Source organism: Puntigrus tetrazona, chromosome 7 (genome assembly GCF_018831695.1).
Source record: "Puntigrus tetrazona isolate hp1 chromosome 7, ASM1883169v1, whole genome shotgun sequence".
NCBI lineage: Eukaryota > Metazoa > Chordata > Actinopteri > Cypriniformes > Cyprinidae > Puntigrus > Puntigrus tetrazona.
Window position 1 is genome coordinate 228,197 of NC_056705.1, and position 27,295 is coordinate 255,491.

At 37.1% G+C, this 27,295-nt stretch overlaps 5 protein-coding genes and 1 long non-coding RNA gene across 10 annotated transcripts; all 6 read left to right on the forward strand.

Annotated features, from left to right (window-relative positions):
• Window positions 1-731: 731 nt before the first annotated feature.
• LOC122349762 lies at window positions 732-1,960 on the forward strand. The gene is made up of 4 exons (XR_006251493.1): window positions 732-787; window positions 1,300-1,392; window positions 1,471-1,604; window positions 1,760-1,960. It is a non-coding gene; the product is annotated as an uncharacterized LOC122349762 (long non-coding RNA).
• A 3,808-nt stretch (window positions 1,961-5,768) lies between these two features.
• On the forward strand, window positions 5,769-7,262 carry LOC122348511 (cornifelin homolog B-like). 2 transcript variants are annotated; one of them, XM_043244038.1, is made up of 4 exons: window positions 5,769-5,905; window positions 6,023-6,138; window positions 6,262-6,416; window positions 6,789-7,262. In XM_043244038.1, exons 2-4 carry the CDS (start codon window positions 6,036-6,038, stop codon window positions 6,909-6,911), a joined length of 381 nt encoding a protein of 126 aa, XP_043099973.1. In that variant the 5' UTR covers window positions 5,769-5,905; window positions 6,023-6,035; the 3' UTR covers window positions 6,912-7,262. The 2 variants fall into 2 exon arrangements, with proteins under 2 accessions (XP_043099973.1, XP_043099974.1); XM_043244039.1 differs by having other exon boundaries at window positions 5,772-5,905; window positions 6,028-6,138.
• Window positions 7,263-8,417: 1,155 nt separating this feature from the next.
• On the forward strand, window positions 8,418-9,980 carry LOC122348509 (cornifelin homolog B-like). The gene is made up of 4 exons (XM_043244037.1): window positions 8,418-8,538; window positions 8,716-8,844; window positions 8,985-9,139; window positions 9,311-9,980. Exons 2-4 carry the CDS (start codon window positions 8,742-8,744, stop codon window positions 9,431-9,433), a joined length of 381 nt encoding a protein of 126 aa, XP_043099972.1. The 5' UTR covers window positions 8,418-8,538; window positions 8,716-8,741; the 3' UTR covers window positions 9,434-9,980.
• Window positions 9,981-10,651: 671 nt separating this feature from the next.
• Window positions 10,652-15,986, forward strand: LOC122348508 (placenta-specific gene 8 protein-like). The gene is made up of 4 exons (XM_043244036.1): window positions 10,652-10,713; window positions 10,880-10,995; window positions 11,097-11,266; window positions 14,901-15,986. The coding sequence occupies exons 2-4, from the start codon at window positions 10,899-10,901 to the stop codon at window positions 15,096-15,098; spliced, it is 465 nt and encodes a 154-aa protein (XP_043099971.1). The 5' UTR covers window positions 10,652-10,713; window positions 10,880-10,898; the 3' UTR covers window positions 15,099-15,986.
• On the forward strand, window positions 15,208-20,860 carry ugt5g1 (UDP glucuronosyltransferase 5 family, polypeptide G1). Of its 3 annotated transcripts, XM_043244033.1 has the most exons (5): window positions 15,208-15,554; window positions 16,515-16,546; window positions 16,746-16,809; window positions 17,468-17,534; window positions 18,433-20,860. In XM_043244033.1, the coding sequence occupies exon 5, from the start codon at window positions 18,439-18,441 to the stop codon at window positions 20,017-20,019; it is 1,581 nt and encodes a 526-aa protein (XP_043099968.1). In that variant the 5' UTR covers window positions 15,208-15,554; window positions 16,515-16,546; window positions 16,746-16,809; window positions 17,468-17,534; window positions 18,433-18,438; the 3' UTR covers window positions 20,020-20,860. The 3 variants fall into 3 exon arrangements, with proteins under 3 accessions (XP_043099968.1, XP_043099966.1, XP_043099967.1); XM_043244031.1 differs by lacking the exon at window positions 16,746-16,809; XM_043244032.1 differs by lacking the exons at window positions 16,515-16,546; window positions 16,746-16,809.
• A 126-nt stretch (window positions 20,861-20,986) lies between these two features.
• si:dkey-165a24.9 (probable G-protein coupled receptor 132) lies at window positions 20,987-25,285 on the forward strand. Of its 2 annotated transcripts, XM_043244035.1 has the most exons (4): window positions 20,987-21,645; window positions 21,720-21,841; window positions 22,387-22,969; window positions 23,455-25,285. In XM_043244035.1, the coding sequence occupies exons 2-4, from the start codon at window positions 21,832-21,834 to the stop codon at window positions 23,861-23,863; spliced, it is 1,002 nt and encodes a 333-aa protein (XP_043099970.1). In that variant the 5' UTR covers window positions 20,987-21,645; window positions 21,720-21,831; the 3' UTR covers window positions 23,864-25,285. The 2 variants fall into 2 exon arrangements, with proteins under 2 accessions (XP_043099970.1, XP_043099969.1); XM_043244034.1 differs by lacking the exon at window positions 21,720-21,841.
• The last annotated feature ends 2,010 nt before the right edge of the window (window positions 25,286-27,295 follow it).

Consider the following 27,295-nt stretch of genomic DNA (forward strand, 5'->3'; position numbering starts at 1 on the left):
ATTTTATACCACATAACGCATAGGTCTTCTTTCGGTTGCGCGGAGGTGACTGCATATAACGAGCTCGGGAAAGACACTAAGTAATTTCATTACACAAAGTACCACCTTACTCCCAGCACCGCTTCAGTGTTTGCCATTCCGTCTAGCTGTATTCCTTGTTGCCATTAAAGACTGGTACTTTTGAGTTACTCATGCATCTCCTTGCTACCCACTCCATTGAGACACAGGAAAAGGAAAGGCTTATGTACTAGAACCAAACGAGGTAATTAATCAAACAAATAAATAGCACTTAACAGGAACAAGAACAGGGCATGAACACAGGAACACCTGACGGACAGTTAGGGTATCATGTATTTTGTCACTGTTATTCTGAAATAGAACACCATCTTTATCATAAAAGATTAACTCCCATCCTGTTTGTTTTCTCAAACTTCTCATTCTCAATGTATTTATCGAAGAAATGCAGCTGGTTATCAGTAAACTTGGGCTAGTTCTGGGTTTCAGATGCAAGTCCTGTCACATAGAAAAATCTCTGCAATGCCCTTGATTGCATGTCAAAGACATACTTCAACCGGTTGGCATGAGTTCTAAAATGTAGACAATTAAATAGTTTCTCAGGAACTGGCAAAGGTAAGCTTTTCCACAGAAAGCAGATTAGTGCCCTGTGGAATCTACAGTATCAGTTTTAGACCTATTTAAAGCGCGATGTGTGTGCATCTCTTAACAGTTCGTTTTCATCACTTTCACTGAACACAAGCCCGTCTGTTTTCGCTACCTTCTCGCTCAGGTACGTTTTTTTGTGATTGAAAATGGAAAAACTTGAAATTTTAAGTTACTTAATGTTAAGTGTTAATTGTTAATTAAATGTTAATTAAAGTGACAGCTGAAATATTTTAGTTGACTAAATTAAAAAAAAAAATGAGGCAGCAAATTGAAACTTGAAAATTGAAATTTTTTTACAGTATTGATATGCATGTTGCTGATTTATACCGGCACAGATAAAAGAGTAGTTATATGTTGTCTTTGTTACTCATTTTTGTAATAAACAGTCAGACAATATCAATACCACACAACCTGGAAATGGAAGCTATCTAAACAAATTAGGGTGGGGAAAATAACATGTTTATTTCTGCATTTAAAAAATACATTGTAATACGTATAAAATGCATTCAAAAAAAGAATTTGAAAAATTTAAGCCATGATTACAAAATTCTATGTTTACGGATTATTTACAGTTAATTGCATAAATATGTGCAATTAATTTGTTGCTTTTAATTATTTATGTTAACTTCTTAAAAGCAATACACAGGATGTCATGTCAGCGGCCCAAAGCCTCCAATCACTGGACCACTGGAGTCTGTGACTGTTTGAGCTTTGACAATAAAGTAGAATGTAAGTCTCTTCTGATTATCAGCATTTAATTATCCTTCTTATGTTTTTGCATCACTAACAGTAAAATTGCATTTATAGGTTGCGTTTCGTTCTGCTGCTTTCCTTTTTTTGCGTGTAAAACGGCTCAGAGGTATGGCGAGTGTTTTTTCCTTCCCCTGATTGATCAGTTTGGTTTGATGAGGGTGTCCATGCGCCATCACTACAACATCGAGGTTCGGACACATGTTCATCTTTGTGAAGTCTCTCTATATTAATGCTGTGTAAAACGTCTTACAAAATGTCTTAGTTTGTATCTGTTACACAAAACACACAAAAAACAACTATTTTGCCTTAGAAATGTTAATTAATCACTCTCTATCTCTACTAGGGTACTATAGCGAGGGACTGCTGTCTTACCTTCTTTTGTTGTCCCTGTGTATGGTGTCAGATGTCTCGAGAAATGGACGCCCGTGAACCTGCCACAAATCAACCTAGATAAGCACAACTGCCATGATATTTTGGTACTATATATATATATATATATATATATATATATATATATATATATATATATATATATATATATATACTACCCAATATTACCCCAAATATTACTATATATTGTGTCCCAGTTGGTAGAAGCAATTTCCAAGCAGTTTCTCAATATCATTATATCTGGACCTGCATACTGTACATTTATAGGAGATTGTCATGTTGCCTTGTGCTGACTGCATATTTATGCCTAAAATTGTGCAGTTTTGTGTAAATAAAACATTGCAATTTACTAGTTGAAAATACTACTAACAGAAATACTAAAGTGGAATAAAAAGTGAGGGGAAAAACAAACATATTGTAGACCTATGTATCAACAGCAGTAAAAAAAAAATGCGTAATCATGATTAATAGTCAGACGATTCAAAAAATGAAAATAAAAAGTGTAATTTAACAGCAAACGTGTAATCATTTCGTTTCACCAGTAGGTGGCACGATTCTACAAGTAATCAATAAAAACCAAAACATGGACAGACTAGATGTCTCGAGTCTAAGAGGTAACTCGCTGTAATGATTATGTTTTAGTAACTTTGCATAAAAGTGTCTGCCAGATACTACAGGCCTACTTTAGTTACGCCGATACTCAAACATTGTGAATATATATATATATATATATATATATATATATATATATATATATATATATATATATATATATATATATATATATATATATATATATATATATATGAGTTTAAGCGGAGAAGTTCTACAATAGCCACCTGATCCGATTTTATTCAGGGTAATCTTGACAAACATGAAGTGTGATGGAATCTGATTTGCGAGCTTGAAGCACGGTACTAATGTTTCTGAGGCAATTAGTGGGCTGCTCAGACACGTAACGAGTTCCAGCGTCTTTCAGTGGAGACACGCATTGTTAGCCAGGAGGAATGCGGTCTTTAACACGAGAGGTGGTGTGCGCGACAGAAGTGAGAGATGGGTCAAACATGATAGCGAGATGTCCGGTGCGGAGAGAGGGCTTCTCATACACAGTAATGTGTCGCTTGCTTGCGGTAGATCCAGATAGCACGTTTGTCACCTGGTTTTAGTTTTACAAACCTGGAATTTATTAATTGACGCGCATGTGCACGCGCTTTCATAGTGTGGATTAAATATTGCTATAGTCAACCACTAGAGGGAGCCTGGGGGTCAAGAAAAAAAACACAATAGAACCCTGCCCAAAACACAATAGAAAAAGGGAATTGTGTTGGTTTTAATGGAATGGTGTCTACTGGTATGTAATGGATTCTGTTGGTGGGACATTAAATCCGATTGAAAAAAGTGCCCAAAACACAATTTTGTAATGGTTTATCTGGAAAAAGATTTTTCTATATGTTGTTGTTGTTTTTTATCACGGTGGTCCTGGAGTGCTGGTGTCCTGCAGAGTTTAGCTCCAACTCTCATCAAATATACCTGAAGCTAATCGAGGTTTTGCTAGGACCGGTATACTTGAAACGTCCAGGCAGGTTTGTTAAGGCAAGTTGGAGCTAAACTGTGCAGGACCCCGGCTCTCCAGGACTAAACCTGGTGACCCAAGTCTTTTTTAATGAAATGAACTAATTGCATTAATACCATTTATGGAAGGTGTACAAAAAAGTTTTGGGGACAACATTAGTAACACCCTCAAGAACGTAATGTTCACTAAACGTTGTCTGCTGTGAGGAATGTCAGAAATAAGCCTGATGATCATAGGCCTACACAATTGCATAATTGTCATTTTTGAGTGAACTGTTCCTTTAAACAATGCATATCAACAAGTGATCTGACAAGGATTTGTTGTGCCTTCTCTCCAACACGTCCTCTACAGGTTCTCACGGATAATGATCGTCGTATATTGGTATATTAAACGTTCTGAAAATGCTACAGCTTAGGAAGCCATTTGTAAATCAGCCATAATAATGGTATAATTCCTTATGGAATTACAGTTTGCATTCCACCTAATGTAAGAAAAATAAGCCAACATCACTCAAATGGCATCATTATCATGAAGAAAGGCTCACACCTGTTTGTCGCCTGTTTGTCCAACTCTTGAGTGATATCTTTGCTTGCATATTTTTTGAAAATACTGACAAATTCACTTAAGTGACACATTCAAAAATCAAATAAAACAAACCAGTGAAACTTTAATTAACAGTGAGAGTGAACACAGAAACTAGCCTCATCATGAAGCCTCTTATTAAATGGATTTTTGCTCTGATTTTCCATAGATTTACAGTCTGGAGAAGTTGAAATTAACCTGACAATATTTTAATATTAAAAAAGTTAAATATATGCTTATGATGTATTTACGTAGATGTTCAATGTAGAAGAGCTTAAAGAGAGCACACTGAACAGCCATTTTTTTAAATTAATTTAATCTAATATTTATTAAAATGACAAGATTTTGCTTAATAAATAGTACAGGTAATTTATTAAGTTCATACATATTTTAATATGAACAGCTATTATTAACAATATATGGAACTATACATTTTCCTATTGATGTCGCACTGAAGCTGTATGATTTTTTTTTCGTAGTAGCTCACCATGCAATAATATAAAAAATATAAAATTACTGTAAAATGACAGACCAGCAATAAACTGTCAATTTATAATATTGTGAATGTAAAAGTACAAGCTAGTAATGCCTGTGAAGTAATATACAAGCATAGCACACAATTTTACAAGCTAGTCAGCTAACTGAGCTGCTAACTGAGCTAGCTAAGCTGTAGCATCTGCCCTCCATTATCATAATTATTACCCACATCCAAGTTCCAGGTTATAATACGCAAAAGTCTGAACATTAATCTCGTAATTTTACAATAAGCAGTGAAGCTTATTCAAAACAAAGGCTTGAACATCTAAAAAACTACATTTAAGGGGCTCCTCTTTCAGTGGAAGTTTTCAGACAGCTTACAAAATGGCTGCCAGGCAGTGTGCACACATGGAGACCCTTATCTCAGTCTGCAATGATCTGATGACTTGAAATTATGACTTGAGGTATGTAGTAACAAACATATCAATTGGGTAAGTCTTCAATAAACCAATATAATAAAATAATGTTTTTTGTGTTTTTCTTATAATCTTATCTCAGAAATGAAACTGTGCTTAATGGGTACATGAGCTTAATAAATAGATAAAATAATATGATTTGTATTTTAGTCATGGTAAAGATGTGATGACAAAGTTGTATTTTTAATATCATTACTCTGCTTTTCAGTGTCTTGTGATCCTTATAAAATCTTTCTAATATGCAGGCTGGGTGCATTTTCTTAATGTTATAAATGAAAACAGTGCTGCTAAATATGTTTGTGTATTTTATTTTTTAAAATTTTTTGGGTAAATAACCGCATATATTTGAAAGCATTTAGTATCTCTTTTGATCAATTTAATGCATTTTTGCTGGGTCCATTTTTTAAACATTCTATGACCATCATTTTGACTGGTATTACATGTTTTATTTTAAGCTACATATTACGGTAAAAAGTACTTTTATGAACATCCCGTAATGCATACTACAGGCACTTAGTTAGATATTTTGTGTGAAGTCTGCTAATTTGACAAATGGCAAAAATGCTTGATATGTGGCACTATTGCAAAATTTGCCGTCCAGAAATCTAACTTACTGCGGTTGCATTCTTGTGAAAAAAAAATGCAATTAAAATGTCAAATTTTTGGCTAGATGTTCTTGGTGAGTGTGGTGCATTTTTCTAGTTTTCTTCCTTTTCTTTCTCATAGCTAGTTCTCAGTATCAGTGTGCGGTCTCATTAACATGAGTCACAATGTCTCACGTCAGCAAAACTGGTAATCACCCAAAATCTATCGATAAAAAGAAAAGCATGTACCCGACTAACCTGCTCTGACTCTGTGGAGACATGGTGTGATACTAATCTTTTGTCTCTACACGTGTGTACGTGTGTTTGGTCACTGATGGTGCTATAAAGTCTCACACAGATTGTCACAAAGAGTCAGTCCTAGTCTCCATCGTCTCTCCTTTCCAACGGTAAGAACATACTACCGTGTATTAACTACATGAATGCATTTGTTGATGAATAGAGCAAATACAGAGTTGACCTTTTAAACGCATTCTTCGGTTTTCTTAATTGGTTTTGTCTTTCAGAGCAGAAGTCATCATGGCAACTAAAATAGTCATCCAGCAGCCCAAGCCGCTTGTCCTGGCTCCTGGTGCTGACCAATGGTCCAGTGGCATCTGCGAATGTGACAACCTCAATGACTGTGAGTGTTTTTTTTTTGTGTGTGTGTGTCTTTGTATAATGCTTAGAGCATCCGAATCCAGTATATCTGTGCGTTTCGTCTCTTTTTCACACGGTGACTGATTTTTCCCTTCTTGTTCGGCAGGTTGCTTTGCGTTCTGGTGCTGCCCATGTTTCGCCTGCATCACAGCCAGAGATCACGGAGAGTGTCTGTGCCTGCCTCTGCTGGACAGTTTTGGCCTCTTCCCACCCATCACTATGGCCATGAGAGTGTCTGTCCGACGCACCTATGGGATTGAGGTGATGACTTTTGACTTCACTGCAAAAATAAATAAATAAAAAACTAAAATAAAAAAAAATTAATTATATTTATTTATTTATTTATAAATGTTACTTGGTTTAAATATATATATATATATATATATATATATATATATATATATATATATATATATATATATATATATATATATATATATATATATTATTATTATTTAGGGGATGGAAATTCAGCTTTTTTAGGCATAATAAAATATGTGCATGAAGTTAAATCAGCTGGCCTTTATTAAATGAAGAATCCTATTGGTGTGATATATTCTCTGATGCAAGCCTCATATCAGAAATCAGCTTCATGTTCAGTGGCCGACTGATGTCTTTTTCTCATTCTAACAGGACTCGATCTGCAATGATTGCGTGATGTCCTTCTGCTGCGGACCGTGCTCCTACTGTCAGATAAGACGTGAGCTGATTGCTCGCAACCAACCTGTCACCCTCTTCCGCAACCGATTGAAGTAATGAACTTCAGTCACCCTCGGCCCTGAAAAGAAATAAGCTTTAAGCGTGTTGGAGAAATGTAATGTTCTCTGTTTGGAATTCAGTTCTGATCCAAGGAATGATGTGGATTTCAGTTGTAGTCTGCTCAGGAATGAAGTCTGAAAACCCTTCTCTAGAAATACATGATTCTTTAGGATGACAGACCATACCCATGTTTTTATGTATTGTAGATTTGGAGCACATTGACGTTCTGTTTGTATCAGTGGTTCAAAGCTTTTGCTTTTAGTTATGTTGTCCTAATGTGATAAATATTTGTTAATATATTATGTCATTGTACATGTGTTGAAATAAAAAAAGTGTTACAAAACGGAACTCATTTTGTATGATTTCTCATTGTTTTTATTATCTGTATGTTTCGCCTTCCTAAAAACGGAATATTTTTTGATAAATTGCCCAAAATGATTTATTATAGCAGTATTTCCAATTATTATGTTTCTATCAAACAGATTAGGGTTTTGATTTATTCCTCACACTTTAACAGTTGTTCCATGCTGCTGTTACATTGTTTGCAGCATACATGCTTTATATCTTTATTTTGCTATTCTTTGTCATACAAATAATTCCAGTGAATTACTTCCTGGTTATGATTTCAAACTGTTTGCAAAATAAACTTTCTTAATAAACAGTTACTTTTAAGCTCAGAATTTCAAAATACCTTTTAAAATAATGTTTAAGACTAGTTTTGTCATGCATGGTGCTCTATTTCAATTAGTTTAGTCTAAAGTTTTATTTTATTTTATTTAATAATAAAAAGCATTCAATTTCTTATTTTAGTTTTGAATGACTTTACATTCTTTGTATTTATGTTTTTTTTCAAATATCACACAAGGCACAGGCTTAATAAACATATTAAAGTACCATAACAGAGAATTCAGTACTGTAACATGATTGAGTTCAAAAATATATTTAATTTTCACACAAAGTTTTACACCTGAATATTATTTGATGTTATTAGTCATTTGCAAGTTAGTTGATAAAGTAGCAAGTAGATGATTTTTATCCAAATATTCACTAATATCTGTTGTATCCTTGAAGCACCTGCCAGCAGACAGAGCTGTGTAAACACCAAGACACGATGTACTGGCAGTTAATAATATCTCTACGTCAAGAACTATCAAATGATTATAAAATGTTCCTCATGATTATGCTATTGTTAACTCTGCACTGATTTTGGAGTACTCTGTGAGTTTCACTACAACAGATAAAGCCCTGCATCTTGTACAGACAAAGACTGTGACATTCATTTCACCTCATTGTACATTTTTTAGGTGCTTTCTTAAGTCCAAAAGACACAGCACTTTAACACGTTTACATGAAACTGTAGTCCTTTACATTAGGTATTTCTTGTCAATTTTTCAAAATCTATTGATCTGGCATATTTGTAATTTTTACCATGCTCTCGTCTGATGAGAACACAGGTAGTAAGCTGTTCCTTGATAAGCATCCTTTACTATGTGCGTATGTGTGCACGTGTATGAGTGTGGATCTGCGTCTAGACATTCCCGACTTCTTCCCTCCCCCTCCAAATAAAAGACAGCATCCTGCTCTCAAGTGTCAGTCACTTGCTCAACTTGCCTCTCTCTCCCAGGTAAGACAAAATCAGCCTAAAAATTATTTTATTTTGTATTATATTCTGTTTTATATATAATTTTAATATTCTATTATGCAATGTTGTTATTATTTTTTGACGTAGTGTACTGTGAAGTTACCTGTTAATTAAGTCAATTAGAATCTCAATTGTCATTTTTTTTATTTATGATTTCAGAGTTCTTGAATCTGAAAAAATTCATCATGGCAGCCAAGATGGTGATTCAACAGCCCAAGCCTTTGGTAGTGGCTGCTGCATCAGACCAGTGGACCACCAGCATCTGCGAATGCGACAACGTCAACGAATGTGAGTTTGCGTGTGGATGTGTGTTTTTTGCGTGGATGTTTGAGCGCAAGTCAGAACTTCCGTAAAACTATCAAAATGAAAAAAACCAATTGAACCGTTGCTTTACTTTGACGGATACTTAATGAGTGGTTCTTCTGCAGGTTGTTTCTCTGTGTGGTGTTTCCCGTGCTTTGCCTGCATTACAGCCAGAGACCACGGAGAATGTCTCTGTCTCCCTCTCCTGGACAGCTGCGGGTGTATTCCCCCAATCACTCTCTCCATGAGGGTGTCCACGCGCAGACGTTACGGCATCACGGTAAGAAGCCCCAACTAATCAAGCCTTATAGACGTTATTAGAAAGAGCAAAACAAACACATTACAACAATACAGTGAATTCATTAAATACAGAACAGTGAGAGGTCATAAGAGTCAAGGAGCTTATTTTCCGGTTCGTTATGTTTTAACATTTCCTCTTTTTCTCGTTCAGGACTCTATCTGCAATGACTGTGTGTACTCTTTCTTCTGCGGCCCGTGCTCATGGTGTCAGATCAGACGAGAGATGAAGGCAAGACTCCATCCTGTCACTCTGTTTAACAACAGGCCTACCTAAAGATCGCCATCGCACCTTCATTATCCTTAGCACACTTTGTCCTTATCGGATCACGTCCAAAAAAAACAAAGACTTGCTTGTTCTGCGGTTGTAATCACAGTTTTCGATCTTCCTCCCACACACACTGACCTGAGATCAGCCCCTCGGCATCGCACTGTAGAGGAATGTGTTTTACATATTAATGGTGTTCAGCTTTAATCCAGGAAGTGAAGAATGGATCCTCCTGAGAAATACTCAGATTTGGGATTTTAATGTTGAAACGTGGTTAGTCTAACTAATTTTATTATAGATTGTTTTAATTTGCTTTAGTTTTCAGAGACAGCATATTCTTTCCCATGTATCTCACATTCTGTATCTTATATATAAAATGTTAAGCATAATATGATTGCAGTTAGAAAGTTGTTATATTGAGCCATTGATATGTGAGACTGGAGGTTTGATATTACTAAAAAATGTTTCAGTGTGTGTTTTTGCAGGCCTGTAAATGATTGAATGTAGAAAATATACAAATACGTTGGGACTCTCAATAAAGCTGATCAAAAACATACGCATTTGCCTTTCGTGTTTTTCCATTGTTACATGTTTGTTAGTTTTTTGACATTTTTACAAAATGAAACTTGAACGACCCTGGGACTGAAAAGCGCATAAAAACAGCAATATAAGTAGCGAGTGCCTGAGTAAGGACCAATATTAGTAGCGGAAATGTAGGTTATTGTAATATTCACCGAGACAAAACCGTTGTGGGTTTTCCATTGTGGGCACATCTTATCACAGAGCCTATGCAGCGGCGCTCATAACTCACATGGTTTGCTAGGAAGATCAGATAAGAGACTGCAAAAATCAAAGCTGATATTTACTTTACCGGAAATGGCGTGGACCTAATTCCAAAAGCCAAATCATAAATGGTTTTGTCTTGTAAATAACATATAATGTTTGCATATGTAAACATTTATGTAAAGCTTTAAAGCTTTAAAGACAATATCTTTACATCGCGACGTCCACAGAGAGTGGAGAATACAGAAACATGTAATTCCAAGCATGTTTATTTCTTCAGTAAAAATGAATGAGGCCTATGGCTGACAAGCTACAGCTACTTTAAAATAACAATGTAACATTTTCATACTGTAGCATAATTATCTTTTAGATCCCGAACGGAACCTATATGCAAACATATACGTAATAAGGAAATTTTGTTCCTTGTATTCAAATAAATCTGGGCTTCTTTCTTTTTAGAATGTGAAACTGTAATACAGAGGACATTTCTGTGGGAGAGGAACAAGGTGAGCTCATATTAATGCTTTATCAATATCGAATCAGTTCGAATTCTAGGTTTGTTCATCATACAGATGCAAAATAATATTTTACCGTTTGGAACCACATGAAAATATAGATATAGCATATTCAAATGTATTGAAATGTTGCCTGTTTTCTGCATTTACTCTGCAGCGACTGTGTTGCGACAGACATGATAATTCAGCAGCCTCAGTTCAGTCCTCTGATAGCAGTGAGCTCAAACCAGTGGAGCACTGGGATCTGTGGATGCTTTGACGACTGCGATGTCTGTGAGTTTGAAGCGACTTGCCTTTCTTATCATGTTAAAGTTTTTGTCGCAAGCTGTGATTCGTTAAATAATTGATCTGTATTTGTATTTACTTTTCTCCAGGCTGCTTCGCCTTCTGGTGCCCATTCTGCTTTATTTGTTCCACAGCGTCAGATTTTGGGGAGTTTTGTTGTCTGCCCATGATTGATAATTGTGCCTGCTACTCTCCAGCCTGCACCCCTCCGATATCTTTGGCACTGCGGGCTTCTGTGAGAAATCGATACAGCATACAGGTATGTGTTGCGCGAAAAAGTGTCAAAAACTTCCATGACTCCGTCATTGGTTTGTGGACATACATCCCATCAATGCCATTGTGGACATGGTATTCTTTTTATATACTATGATATATAAATGCCCAAGGCTCTCAAGTTATATCAATTAGATTACACCTGTTAGGGGAGCCATTCAATTATTTGCAGCAGTGGACCTAAGCTGCACCCAGTTCTTTTTTTTTCTAGTATTCAAAATTGACCGGCACAAATAAAAATGATAACAATTGGTAAATCTGATAAAAGACAGACAAATTCATCAAATGTTTTGGATATTTCAAACAAACAAATGTAAATACAAATGAAATTTGGCTCCAAGCCAGCTGAACAGCAATGCTCAGTGTACATACTGTAAGGGAGTGCGGGGCACAAAGTAACACCGGTTGGTTGTAACACACATAGCCCAACTTACTAGTTACCATATTAACCATATTTGAAACAAATAATAACTTTATTTTTAATGACAAAATATTTTAATTTGTCTCCCATATTTTTCTGTGAGATCAGATAACATTTTAAACTGTCATATGGTCATGTTATAATGTGTCACCTACGGGGCATGTTGTCACATTTCACTTTAAATTTTGGTAGGCAAATAGGGAAACATGTATACACTGTAATTATGAAACAAAGCGACATATTTGTGGAGAATCCACTGTGCTTTATGTGGGAGCCTTCTACCACGTCACCAATGGATCAAATTGAGTGCAACACACTCTTACAACAGAAAAAAAATTCATAAGCTAAAATGTATACTCTCTCTCTCCCTTACACACTGTCAGGGAGTCAACCACCACCCGCTACCACAATCACTAGATCCCAAATGCCAGATTACTGATCACTTCCAACTGTCAACATACATCAGCGGAACTATATCCCTGCACTCCACCTGTTCACTCGCTGTCTGGTCTCAAACATTGCATGCTTGTCATACCTGACCAACCTGTACTTACTTACCTGTTACTTATCTCCAAGGAATCTCTCCTTAAACTACACGGCACATGTGCTCCACAATCTCCTCGTTCCATTGTTCCCCCGGACCCCTGGAAAAGGAAAAGGAAAGGGAAAAGAACGATTACCACCAGATAAGACCATAGCAACTTCTCCACTCTCTACTCAATCACCTGAATTTACTGCTCCCTTGGTTCCACTCCTCAACTGTGCAATAAACCTGCTGTTTCATTTGATCTTACCAAGTTGTTCTGTTTTAGTATCTGCCCTTGTGGTTTCTGCGTCCTCCAGCAATTTCATCTCCCAGGACCTCCTCCGTCAGCTCAACTCTGAAGAATTAAAGATCAAATCCATCCAAGAAAGACTGCTGGGACATAGGTACATCAAGTTTCAATCTCTCCTGATCATGTTGGAGGTGGGCTGCCTTTTTCAGGAGGTTCTATCTTTTCTGGTATCGGTTACTCCATCAATTTTTCCTGATCTACATAGATGGCATCCTGATTTAGCCCTAAAACCTGCCCAAACATCGCCATGTTAGACAGGTCCTCCAATAACTCAGGAAACACCATCTCTACTTGATGCTCGAGAAGTGTGAGTTTCACTCTGAAGGTATCCAGATGGACCAGGGGAAGGTCCAGACCCAGGCCCATCTACACCCTTGCACATATTACTCCCAGAAGTTGTCCTCAGCAGAGCAGACCTATGACATTGGTAACCGAGACCTGCTCGCCATAAAGCACTTCATTTCCAGCGCTTTGACACCATTTGTATTGTTAAAAGCACTTCATTAATAAAGCGACCTGCCTTGCCTTTAAGGCTTATGTCTGGAAGGCTTTCTTCAAGCTCCTCAGTGTTTCTGTCAGTCTGTCCTGTGGTTATAACCTCCAGACAAAACGGCAGACTGAATGGAAGATTCAGAAGATCAGGAGATATCTCTGGACCTACTGTCACAACAACCAGCAGGCAATGCGGAGACATAAACTCCATGCAGATCCTCCACCCTGACCTGTCATCCCAGAGATAAGATCTGGCTCTCCAGATCCAACTCCAACTCCCAGCCCAGTATCGTATACATCAATGTCTCTCTCTGAAGCCTTTCTCTCCCACCATCACATATCCAGATGAACCAGCAGTACCTCCTCTGGTCTACAAGATACATGACATCTTAGACTGGTTAACATGGTGGTCAGCTGGAATACTTTTTGATCGGGATGGCTTTGGGCTGGAGGAGAGATCCTGGGTGGCACAAGACGATGTACTGGATCCATACCTCCTAGCCGATTTCCATCAAAGCCACAACTAAAATATTGTCATTAATCACTTACTCCCATGTCCGAACCCTTGAAATTTTGTTCATTCTCAGAAACCATTTATAGATATTTTGGATGAAAACCCATTGACTGCCAAGTAAAATACACTGTCTGGGTCTAGAAAAGTATGAATGACAACGACAAAATAGTCCCTCTGCCATCAGTGGTTCAATTTGAATGTTATAAAGTGATTAGAACACTTTTTGTACACTATGAAATTAAAAATAATGCATTTTTTTAAACAATTCATCTCCTCTGGAACTTGACAGTGTTATATAGCTACTTATCAGACAATGGGACACAAGTCATGCTGAAGACTGATGGCTGAAGGTCTGGAAAACATTGGCCAAGACCCTTGAGAGTGATTGAGCGAACAACCAATGTCAGGCAAGCAATCACAGTTCATTAAGGTCACGGTCACGTTTTGGGCCATGGAAAATCGCCATAATAACAGACCTGTGTGTAAAACTCTGAGAATTTTCATTTTGGGGAGGAGTAACAATTTAAACCTTCTGGTTGCAGTTGGAGAGCATCAATAATAATTCAGCACAAATTTGAATACATACTATTCCCCAATATCAGCTCTCACAATCTTTGTTCACCGACATTATTCACTTGCGACATACTTTGATCTCACCACCACACATTCACATGGTTCTTGAAGCTCTCTGCACAATTACGTTTTACCCTACTAGAATTGATGCCAGACAATTATATCCATAAGAGTAACAAATCATTTACATTTCAGACAAAACCTTTGGGCTGGCTGACTAATGTGCATGTTACCTCTCGTTATGAAATGTATTCATGGGTCTGATATAAACTTCCACATTGTCATCACTCATGGCCAGTGCACTCTTAAACAGTTATTAGCAGCAGGTTAGGTAATATGAGTAAACTCTAGCCATTTGACTTATAGGAGTGTCCAGTGTTTCTTAAAAATTGATTTATTTGTTGCGGCTCATCACAAGATCAAGATTTTCCAGAAGGCTTACCTCCTTGAATAAACACAAGCACTGCAAGTTTCAAAATGAAAATGCTCTTAAAATATTACTACTTTGTACTCTACAATAAACATATACTCAATTTTTATTATCATTACGCAACCACCATGCAGTACTATAATAAAATCTCTCATTCTTTCAGTATGTCCCTGAGTAAAATGTTCAATATATGCATGTCAAAAATTAACTGCCCAAATTTTTACGCAATATGTTTTGGCTTACAGTGATGAAGTAAAGAGATTCTTTCAGTTTGTAGTCCAATTACATAAGGTGTTTTTAAGTAAAGTTAATTAAACATTTCTGAACAACTAATTCTAATTTGCTTCTTTACAGGGGGGGCTGACATCAGACTGCATGTATGTGACCTTTTGCAACATTTGCTCCTGGTGCCAAATAGCAAGGGAACTAAAAAGACGACGTACAGTTCATGTTGTGGTTAATGCTCAGCCTGCGGTCTTAGCCATCCCCCCAGTGGTGGTTTCTCCCCCACAATCTATTATAACAACACAGGTGACAGCAACAGTGGGTTAACTGCTGATCTCATCAGATTAATCCACTGTGGGAGTTGGCTGAGATTGACTATTGGTGGATGTTTCTTTATATACTGTTACCATATATCACCATTTACATAAATATTGATCGACTATATTCATTTCATTTTAAGAAAATTTGCTGTTTGGTCTGAACAAGGCGGCACCCACACAAGTTTGCAAAATATGAGAAATCGTTAAGATGCAATTCTCAGTGAGCTCCAAATATAACATTAGTATTCCCAGTGGCAGAATGTTTTTGTACCAGGTAATATGAACTATAGAAAGTAACAGAGGAAAGAGGAAGCTGTGGCTTTGTGATAAAGTCCATGAAGTGAGTCATAGCCTGGAGCCATATTCACCAATTACACCTGCCTTTGTTGCTTTTGGCAATCTGCCTCCTCTTTTAAAATTCTCACTGCAGCAAACAACCCTGAATGCTTGAGATCTTTCCAAAGTAAGTTGTCTACAAATTGTGTGTATTGTGTTGTAATTAGATGACTGGATTAGATGATTAGATGACTGCAGCATGTTTATTTGTTGAACTGTTTGAGACTTCTTCATGTGTCTGTGATGAAGAAATTTGAATTTCTTCTTGCTCACTCGATTCTGAAAATATGTTTGATGATAAAATCTTAAGAATAATCACAATTAAAGTTATTTTAAACATTAAATAAAATAAAATAAAATAAAATAATAGAATTCTGTTGACCTCTCTAAATAACACTGGACATTTGAACTTTGAACAGTTAGCCAAAAGCCAACAGTGAAACCAAAGCAGGATAACAAATTGTTCTGATCAGCTTAACACTGCAAAGTTTCAGCTTTCGGCACAAAAATATATGTTTTTAATTAAAAATATGTTTTTAATATGTTGATTCATTACTTTTTTTTAAAAAAAAAAAAAGCTTCCTTATAGCAATGCACAGCACAGAATTCTTTGAAAAAGCTTACTTCAAGATTTTTAGAATGGATATATATATATATATATTGTTTAATGCTGTTATTGTCAAATGCAAAAAAAAAAAAGAAATTAAATAAAAATCTGTGAAAATTACAACTTTAAATTGAGAGATTGACAATGAATTTCTTAAGTTTTGTTTTTCTGGGTTTAAGCATGAATCTAACAATTTTAGCATGTGGTAATACTAAAAATAAGAAAAGAAAATTGATGAAGAAGTTAAAAAAGCAATTGTCATAATGTGCATATGAAGAATGTGTGTTTTACAATGTGGATTTATCTTGTTTTAAGGATGTTTAGTTATTGTTGGAAACTATAACTATAAACTATTTTTGAAAATTATATTTTGCAGTGGTAAGTCATTTAATTTTTCTGCAGAATTCAGCATGTTCACAATTCTGATTGGCCTTATTTAGTTATAATAATATAATGATACTTCATGTTTTATTTATATAGCACCTTTCCCAAGCTCAAGGACACTGTACAAGGTACACCAATACGCACATACTCATTACAAGATCAACAATTTCAGTGGACATTGGACATTGACTATTGAATATAACACAGACACATATTACAGTAAAGATCATAGAAATAGAAAACAAATGGGACTATTACACATTGCAAATGCGATAGTATTGATTAAGCAAATATGTTTTAAGCTTTGATTTGAATTCACTGAAAAAGGTGACTGTTCTGAGTGCCAGGGGAAGTGAGGCTTCCAGTCCACTTGGAAGCTAGTTTGGACATGGTAACAGTTCTTTTTAATGTTACATCAAGTTCTACATACCTCTGAATGTTTTTAGTGGGTTTTTCCTTTAAAAAAAGAGAATGCAGGATTAGAAGAATTTGTTTGGTAGTAGTTTATCCAAATTTCCAAATCAGTACTGCAAGATTGCGTGGCTGACACCAGTTGTGTTATTATAATGATCGTAGTGTACATCAAAGTGATCATTTTAAATGAAATTAATTGAACGTAATAAATGCATGAAATGAATCTGAAGTACAAACTAAACAGCAACCTTTAGAATGTCTGTAAATGAACAAATAAATGCAGAGTAACTAATCCAAGCTGTTTTCTGGCAAACAAAGCATTGTGTGAGCTGAGTGTTGATAGCCCTCCTTTGACACTTTCTCTTACTGTGCCCCAGTTTTGCCTCGCGATTTACTTCAGATCCTAAAAATTCACATTGACTCAAAGTTGGGACAACTGGGAGTCAATGAAGAAGTTTCGTCTTCTTCTCTCCCCGATTGAAAGCTTATCCAAATCTTTGATCACTTTAGATCTCAGGTTACAAACTACGTGAAGCTGGTTTAGTGAAGGCAGTCTTATTTCTATTTTGGCATGTCTTATGCGCCGTGGCTGGATATGATCATATCTGCGTTGAATGCATCTGTATAAATTTTAGAAATCCAAAGCTTGTTTTGGCAGTGTTCGCATCAGAGAGCCGGAGCATCCACAGACTCTAACATAAGGTAAAGTAAACGTCTTAATGTTTTAGTTCATCACATATATTGTTAATGCTTTAAAGATAAGGAGATACTAATGCGCAAAAAAATCTGATGATTTCATCAAGTGTTATCATAATATTTAAAATGTTCATTGCTTCATGGGCACATGGCAGAATACAGCTTGTTGAAAAGCCTCCTGAAGGCATGTGGGTTTTTTTTAAGGATTAATAGGGTGTTTAAGGTCATCTGTTCTGCTAAACGTGGATGTTTGTGCTGCAAATTCACAGTGACAGGGCAGATAGATGAAGAGAGAAAGCCAATGGGAGGAGCTGGATGGGATGTGGGATTTGGGAAAGAGAGAATGGGACAAGTTCTTAACAGTTAGAACTTTAAGGATGAGACAGATATTTTGCACTAAACACTTAAGGACTCCAGAGCATTTTTTCTTACAAACTCAAGAACTGGAGATTAGCACACTGTATCCGGTATCATTTGTTCCAGCTCACAAATGGATTAATATATAAAAGCACAAACAGGTAATTCTAGTAAGGATGTAGATGCAGGACGAGTTCAATACAAAAACAAAAATACTTTAGTTCTAGTTTGAAATAAGATATTTTAAAAGGTTGCATTTATATGATCAAATTAAATGTACAGCTGTTCCAGTAAGCCCTTGATATTTATGTATCTTATTTTTGTTGATTCATACTGAGTTTTTTTTAGATTTTATTTATACTTTTTTATTATTGTAATGTAAAACTATATTAAACCATATTAAACCTCAATCTCCCACAAGAATTTCCTGTTTATATTTTCATTTTGGACATAGCTGTTATTACCATGCCGTCATAACAATGTCTTTTGTATACCTGAAATGTCTATGTATTTATTTTGGAAAAAATTACCCTTTCTGTTTTTATAGCAAAAGATGAAGCCCAAACAGCTACCTTCACTTACTTGCCTTCTCTTTATGATCTGCTGCTGTCTTGGTGGAAATATCCTGGTGTTGCCTGAGGATTGCAGCCACTGGGTGAACATGAAAGTCATTTTGAGAAAACTCCACAGCCACAATCATAGCATTACAGTTGTGCGTTCTTCTAAAAGTTGGTATATCCAAGAGAATCCCTCCATCTACAGCACCATCACAGTCAACCCAATAGAGACAGAAGATGTAGGCGCTGACTACTTCAAGATGTTGATAGAGAGGTCCCTTGAGCTACAAAAAATGTCGCCTTTCTTTCGTTTCATTGAACAGCAGAAAGATATCGCCAAAGTGCTAAATGTATTTCACACTGGAGCGCTTCAAATGGTTTCTGTCATTTTGGAAGATGCGGCGCTGGTCAAACTCTTGCGAGAAGCTAAGTTTGACCTGCTGCTAACAGACCCTGCGTTCTCAGCCGGTGTCCTGTTAGCCAAATTTCTCCACCTCCCCATGGTTTACAATGTACGTTGGCTAAACACAGGGGATGCTCACATGAAAATTGCACCCTCACCTCCGTCCTACGTTCCGATGTACAATTCATTGCTCCATGACCAAATGAACTTCCTACAACGGACAGAAAATTTCATGCGGTACCTGTTTAGCATTCTCCAGGAGAGATACGTCATCTTGCCTATTTACAGTGAACTGCTTAAGCGGCATTTCCCGCCCGGCGCTGATCTTTTGAAAATGCTGCAATCTGCTGACATTTGGTTGATGAGAGTGGACTTTGTTTTTGAGTTTCCACGGCCCTCCATGCCTAACGTAGTCTACATAGGAGGCTTTCAATGTCAGCCAGCTCAAGGGCTTCCCACAGAGCTGGAAGAGTTCATGCAGAGCTCTGGAGAGCATGGAGTAGTTATAATGTCCTTGGGAACAGTAGTTGGTGCTCTTCCATCAGCGATCACAGATGCAATTGCTGCAGCATTTGCTAAGATCCCTCAGAAAGTCTTGTGGCGCTTCCACGGGGAGCGACCCTCGACTTTGGGAAACAACACTTTACTTCTAGAGTGGTTTCCTCAGAATGATCTTCTGGGCCATCCAAAGGCCCGTGCTTTGGTAACTCATGGGGGCTCCAATGGTATGTACGAAGCTATTTACCATGGACTCCCCGTCTTAGCTTTGCCGCTCCTGTTTGACCAGTTTGATAACGTTCTGCGGATGCAGGTTCGAGGTGCTGCTCGAGTTCTTCAAGTCGCAACACTTACCTCACAAGAATTCCTCGAAGCCCTCAAAGACATTCTCGAGAACCCGCTGTACCGAAGCAGTATCCGCAAACTATCAGCGCTGCACCGCGATCAACCCTTGGCTCCTCTTGAAAAAGCCACTTTTTGGATCGAGTACGTTATTAGACACAAAGGAGCAGCTCACCTTTGCCCAGAGGGGATTAACTTGCCTTGGTACTCTTATCATAGCCTAGATGTGTTGGCTTTTCTACTGACGCTCACTGTGATTGCTCTTTTGACCTCGATATATGTCTGCAAGCTTTTGTGTTGCAGGACGTCAATCAAAAAGAGGAAGGTGGAATGAATTGAGCTTGAGCTCTTTTTGAAAAGCTGATGAAACACTGAATAGCGACAGCCAAATATTAGATTTGTTACAAAACATGTACTTCTAAAGTCATGCCTGTAGCTTGGTACTAGCAACACCAAGGTCATGGATTCTATTTTAAGCTTGCACTGATCGGATGTAGTATACCTTTAATGCAACGTGATTTTACTTGGAAATAATGAATGTAATAATATGTAAATGGAAAATTACTATGACAACAAGTCTTTACAAAAACAAATGTTGAATGGGCAAAACATCTAATCTGACCACACTTGTAAATTCAATGCCAGAAAATTGTTTAACAATATCAGTACCAGATGATATTTCAACAAGTATATTTGAAGAGTACAAATGCAAAAGACTCTGAAAGTCATTTTGGTTAAAAATATAAAAAGATTATAATACTGAGTGATTGCTTTCCTTCACTTCAAATGTGCTTAATCACATCCTTAACCCATTCAGAAGTACCAGTACTTACATAAAAACCTATACAAAGTTGCCAGAAACAAATGTCAGATGTACTTAGAGGCTTTTGCATCTGAAGTCTTCATTTCTTATAACCAATCAAACTCATGTAAATTGAATAATTTAATAAGTATAGCAATCTTTGTACTTTTTGTGCATTTATTTCTTTAAAACTGTATGCTGTTCTTTTTGTGATTATGGCTAAATCTTCAACACTTTATATTTTCTTTCATAAACATAATCAAGTACATTTATAGAAGCCAGCGCCATGTATTTCGGTGTCAACCTTGATATTGTTCCCTCTCCCACTGCGAATGTGTTTTAAATCATCATTAAAAGTTAAATCTGCAACTTCTTTGCTTGTTTCTGTTCTAATTCCCTTCCTGGTATTTTTTATCTCAGGTCATGTATTCCTTTCCGCTTTCATTCATTTACCACATGTTCGCATCTGCAGGCCATAAAAAGATGCAATCCCACACACTATAAACACACTATATATTCAAGTTTATTATCGCAAGCAACATTTCGGTCGACTAACCTGCTTTAATCTGCAGAAATAAAGCCCCTCCACTCTTGGTAATCGGCAGTATTCCTAAAACATGTAGGTTTAAAAATGAATCATGTTCTAATCAAATTATTTAAGCACGCAAGGTATGCATCACAAAACTAAAATGTCCCTAGCAATACTGTGTTTATAAATGTACTCTGGCATTTAAAATGTCTATTGTTAGGGAGCTTTGCTTTTACATTGTTTAGATATATCATTCAAAATTCCAGCACAGGCCAGTAAGCTAGAGCAGGGGGTAGAGGGGTGTCACAGGGGACATGGAAACGACTAGAAGGGTGTTACAGCTTGTCTCTCAGTGGCCTTTCCGTCTAAAAGAACAGCCTGGACTCTCTCATATCTATGCCTCACATAATAGCCAGCAAGGAGGAGGGTGTTTTTGTTCTGAAGGAGAAAGGCTTCAGGATGTTGCTGCTCAAAAGCAGTAGAAGTGGCTTCCTGCTGGGGGAAATGATCAAAAAGCCAGACAAGCCCCTGGTTGGACACGGCAGAACTTTTCGCTCTAATGCATACACAGGTTTGTGCACATGTGGTGGAGCTGGACATGCAGACGACGCTCTCCAGAACTATACGAGGTGAGAATAGCTAGCATTATAAGCGTAGGTTTTTAATGACATGGTATTGTGTGACATTTCTGTGTTCTGCTCAGGTTGCTTAACCCTTGTCTAAATGGAAAACCTATAAGGAGTGGTTTGATTCAACATGTATAATGAACATTTCGAAGATTCAGATTTCATGGACAATTCGCAACCATAGAAACCATGCTTCTGAGTAAGTCACAACTCATCTGCATAAAAAACAACTGGAGATGAACATGAACGTTTGACTAGACTAGAATTAGATATTTATATTTAGTATGGTTTTGTCTGAATAAAAAATAAGAAGAAGAAATAAATGAAATCTCTAAAAAACTAAAAGCATTAATGTTGTGATTTTAAACATTGCAGCATTAAAAAACTGAAAAGACAGGTGTAGTAAAATTTTTCAGTCACTTTGATTGCATTTATTTGATTAAAATACATAAATTTATTCCTGACATTTTTTTATGATAAAATTATGAATGTTACAAATAGCTGTTGCTTAATAATTTTGGGGAACATTTTTTTTTTATTATTCTTGTATAAAATGTCCAAAAGGCAAATGAGCATGAACATAACAAAATGAAACATCCAGTATAAACCAAATGCCCAATACTGATTCATACTAAAATAAAAAAAGAAGTGTTTAATATATCCTGGTTCCAATATGGAACCAATATTGTGCATTCCTACTGGAAAACGTATTTGAACTATTCTTAAAATTCTAATTTTCCACAGACCTGACCAATGGGAGCTGCCAAATCCCTCTGGCAAATGACAGAGTAGGTCTGACCTACATCTACAGCTTTGCCTTTTCTATTGGACTCCCGGCTAACCTGCTCTCCCTCTGGGGTCTGTACCAGCTAGGCCGGTCAGGAGGAGGAGGCTGCCAGCTGGTCTATATCCTAAATTTACTGCTTTCAGATCTTCTCCAGCTACTCACCTTGCCCCTGTGGATCCTCTACCTGCAGGGAGACCACCGCTGGCCTTACGGGTCTGTGACCTGCCAGCTAGTGGGCTACGTTTTCTACGTTAACCTCTATGCCAGTGTTATTTTTCTGTGCCTCATCGCCCTGGACCGCTGTCTAGCGATCGTCTACCCTCTCAGCAGCCGTGGGGTACGGAAAATGCGTGTGGCAGCATTTTCTGGTGTAGTAGTGTGGACTTTGATATTTCTCTTCTGTCTGACTGGCCTCTATCCATCCGTGTTCGAGCCCCAGAGAGAGCTGTGTCTGGAGCAGTACCCTGTGAGCACCAGATATGCTTACTTTAAAATCGCCACAGTCGCTTTAGGGTTTCTGATGCCCTGCTCTATTCTAGGGTAAGCAAAATGCATTTTTGTTCACGTTTGGGTGTGCCTGGGTCAATAAAACAATGCTTTGTTTAGTTCAAAGCTAACGACTTATTAAAATAGACAGTTCACGTCCGCGTAGTGGTTTTAATTTTCTTAATATGGTTTTTAAAACCGTCCGAAAGCAGCATGAATGCTGAGAGTGTGTGTTCATTTGTAAGAATTTGACACGCGTGATTTAAAATCTTCATTACCGCAGACGCTCTTGTTTATCATTGACTCCACCTGCATTGTCACCTTACAAAAACTTTTACCAACCCGTATTTATTGGCACGTTAGAAACATGTTGTCTCAGCACACAGGCCTAGGAATGAAGCATGCCATCACAAATGCCGCTGCACAGATGACAAGCGAAGATACAGCGTCTGTCTCTTTCAAGGAATGTTACTGTAAACACAATCGTAACTATATCATTTATAACCTTTCGGCCTTTCTTTCCTCTTATTGACATTCAGGTACACCTCTGCTCGAATCGGGCTGACTCTGCGAAACTCCCCGTCTGTCACGGATCACGAAAGCAGAAGGATTGTCGCAACCCTGGTTGTCATCACTGTCATCTTCATTGTCATTTTCGGTCCCTATCATCTGGTGGTCGGCTACAGATTTGTCACCCTGCTTCTCACGGAAAGTGAAAAAGACCAGTGTTCGGTGGAAGTTTCTCTCTACCTTTACTATCGAATCTGCTACGGGCTCACCAGCCTCAACACCCTTCTAGACCCTCTTTTTTACATCTTTCTCTGTAACGATGCCCGTCAAGAGCTTCGCAGATCTCTTCTCTGCCCGTGCCGGGGTCATGGGGTGCACCAGGGGTCACGAGTGACATCTTTTCCCAAAAGTCGCCTCAGCCGCAGTGCAGATGTGTAGCTGTTTCATACAGATGCTAATCAGTGTTGGAGTTTTTGTAACAATGTTTTCGCACATGTGAAAATGTTTTATCAGATTGAGATTTGACAAATTACCTGTCGCCACTATGACAACGCCAGTGATGTCATTAAGACACGGCTGGTATGAGGCGGTGGCACGTCCTCTGGATCACTGTCAGTAGGAGCCACACGTGTCAGAGCTACTTCTTCAGCATCTTCAGCCTGAGGAGATTCTAATGCATTCTCTGTATTGCTTTAAATACTTCATTACTAAGTTACTCTAGCATTCAAACATTTGGGGTTGTTATGAAAGCTTTTGAAAGAAGTGCTCATTTACTCGATAAAAATACGATAATGATGTCAAATAATGCTAAAAGTGTAAAGTATCATTGTATATTTGAATTTATTACTATGATGGCAAAGCTGAATTTTCAGCAGCCATTACTCCATGGTCCTTTAGAAGTCATCCTAATACTGACTTGGTGCTCAATAATCCTTTCTTCTTGTTGTCAATATATATATATATATATATATATATATATATATATATATATATATATATATATATATATATATATATAAAACAAACAAAAGTAACTTCAAAATATAAACTGGATATAAATATAAAATGGAATTGCAAGAAAGTAAGACTTGCATCTTGCATTTCAATTTTTTTTTTTTTGCTTGTGAAATCGAAAAAAAAAGTCTGAATTGTAAGATAAAAAGTTGCAATTGCCTTTATTTATTTAATCCATAGTGAAAAACAGCTTCCATACTTTAATGTAACAATCGATATGTTCTTGAATAATAAAAGTATACAATTGGTAAATTAAAAATAAATTATAATAAATGCAATTAAATTAAAATGACCCCAAACTTTTGAATGGTACTTTAATTTCCGACTGTAAAATCTGCTATGCCCTGTTGTTTTAACAGAAGCACGAGACAATGATAAAAGTGAGAAATAAGCCTATACAATTGGTTTAGGATTATTTAAATAAAGAAGCTGCTTAAAAGCCAAAGATCCTGTTCTATAGCAAAGTCAGAAACCAGCGAAAAGGTCAAGCTCTTCTGTTATGGATTTAAAAATTTCCAAAACAGGTCTGACACCTAATGGAGGATGTAAGCAAAGGCGGGCCAGTACATGTGTTTTCAGATCAGATTCTGCACTGCCAGTATGAATGTAACTACATGCCCAGAGTCAGACTGCATGTGCTTGCTATAGATGCATTTATGCTAGAGGGCTGAAATGTATACGTTCCAGCATACTGTAGCTATCATACCTTCACCTCCGCAAGAAACTGGCTATATTCAGAATAGAAGAATAATGTACTGCTTAGCGTGCAGTATATGCCACCTACTCTTTTCTTGAAATAGAATGTGAAACAGTATGAGAATGCCACAATAAACACTTACAAACTTAGTTTGCTGCATTGTTTTCATATTCACTTCACTACAAAGAAGATAAGATACAACTTCTGGTTCAAATGTCCTTACATTAAAAATGCACATTATAAGGGATTGAGACTATGTGCATTCTCATGGTAGTCTCAGCTTTAGACACTGACTGTTGGATAAACATCAACGCTGAACAAAACGAACTGTGATTGGTTGTTTGACGTGTCGATCAAATGGCCTCATGAGCGGGCCATGGCCAATGAATGCTACCATGTATACCAGACCTTCAGCTGGCTACACATGACTATGGTGCTAACAATCCAAGAATTATACTGTTCTTCCGTGCCTCCAGAATAAATTGTCCCATGGCAATTACAGCCCCAAAAATTGGGTCAGAATATAAACATAAAAAAAGATGGCAGATTTCCACATCAGTGCCTGCATTTAAATGAGCATTGAAACAAAATAAATAAATGAGAATAATAACACTGATTATGCGTATAAAAAAGGATATACAGCCATGGCCAAAAATATCGGCACCCTTGCAATTCTGTAAAATGCAACACTTCTCTCAAAAAAAATGTATGCAGTTTAAAATGTTTTGGTATTCACATGCTTTTGTTTGCAGTGCGACCACACAAAAAAACTGAAATGAAAAGTCAACTTGATAAGATTTTACACACAACTCAGAAATGGACTGTACAAAATTATTGGCACCTTGTCAAAATTGTAAGAAATAATCGCTTTTCAAGCATGTCATGCTCCTGTAATTTGTATTTGGACACACCTGTGGCGAGTAACAGGTGTGGGCAGTATAGTAATCACACTGGCAACCAGTTAAAATGGAAAAAAAGTTGACTTAACCTTTGTGTCATGTGTCACACTGAGCATGAAGAAAAGAAAGAAGTGTAAAGAATTAGCTGTGGAAAAACATGGACCATCTCAAGGCTACAAGTCCATCTCCGGATATTTTAATGTTCTTGTGTCCACTCAAGATGTGCGCGATACCATCAAGACGTTTACAGCCCATAGCTAACCTTCCTGGACGTGGACACAAGAGCAAAATTAATGAAACACGAGGTGGAGGTGGAGGTGGTGAAGGTTTTTTGAGTTTGTTCCAATGCAAGCAAAATAAATAAATATGCAAATACCTCCGCAGTTTTCTTAGAAAAGGGTTGCGTTTTCTGGCAGAATTGCAAAGACACGGTTTATTTGGCTACAACAATTTCAATTTTGTCACAGCTGGTTTTAATATATGGCTATTGAATGTCCGTCAATAAAAAAAAAGATGATTTTTAGGTCCAGATGGTGTAGTTACGCAATCTACCAGAATATGACTTGCTAAAAAGGGGCCCCCTTAAATTGTTGTGCATTGTACATTGTCGCTTTCCTTTCAGTGGTTTCTAATTATGTGTATCTCATGATTATGTATTCTGAACAAATAACCTATTAAATCGTTAAACGCACTATTTTTAACAAGTATGGAACTACTCGGCCTACTGAATCCATTAACAGATTTGAGAGAAAACAATACAGCTGAAAAAGAGCGTTTAACGTTCTGCTAGACCACTTGACCATAACAACAACTGTTGCGTTAAAAATTCAGCTTCTTTATTTATAGATGTACCCAATGCTGATGCTCTTTGGGAAGAAAAGGATGTCATTTAATTGAATTATTCCACTTCGGCTGAAGATATTTTCTCTAGGCTCTACTACCATCACAATCCAAAACCTTGTGAGAACAGACGCATCGTGGACATTGTGGCGCTACATTACCCTCTGTTGGTGGCTAAATGTCACTACATAGTGTGTTTACTACAGAAAGTTTTGTTGTTTTCTTTGGCTAAGTATCACAGCTTATGTGCGACTCTGTTTTCCTTGCACCTGTTGGGCAGACTGACTGCGGCGTCATGCAGAATGATAGATCTGCCCAAGTGGGAAAGTTGTGTCATCAACCTTTTGTGTACAAACCCTTTTTGCTTGACTAATGGTTTGGGTTGTTTTTTTTTTTCCTTAAAAAATTGACGTGCAGTCT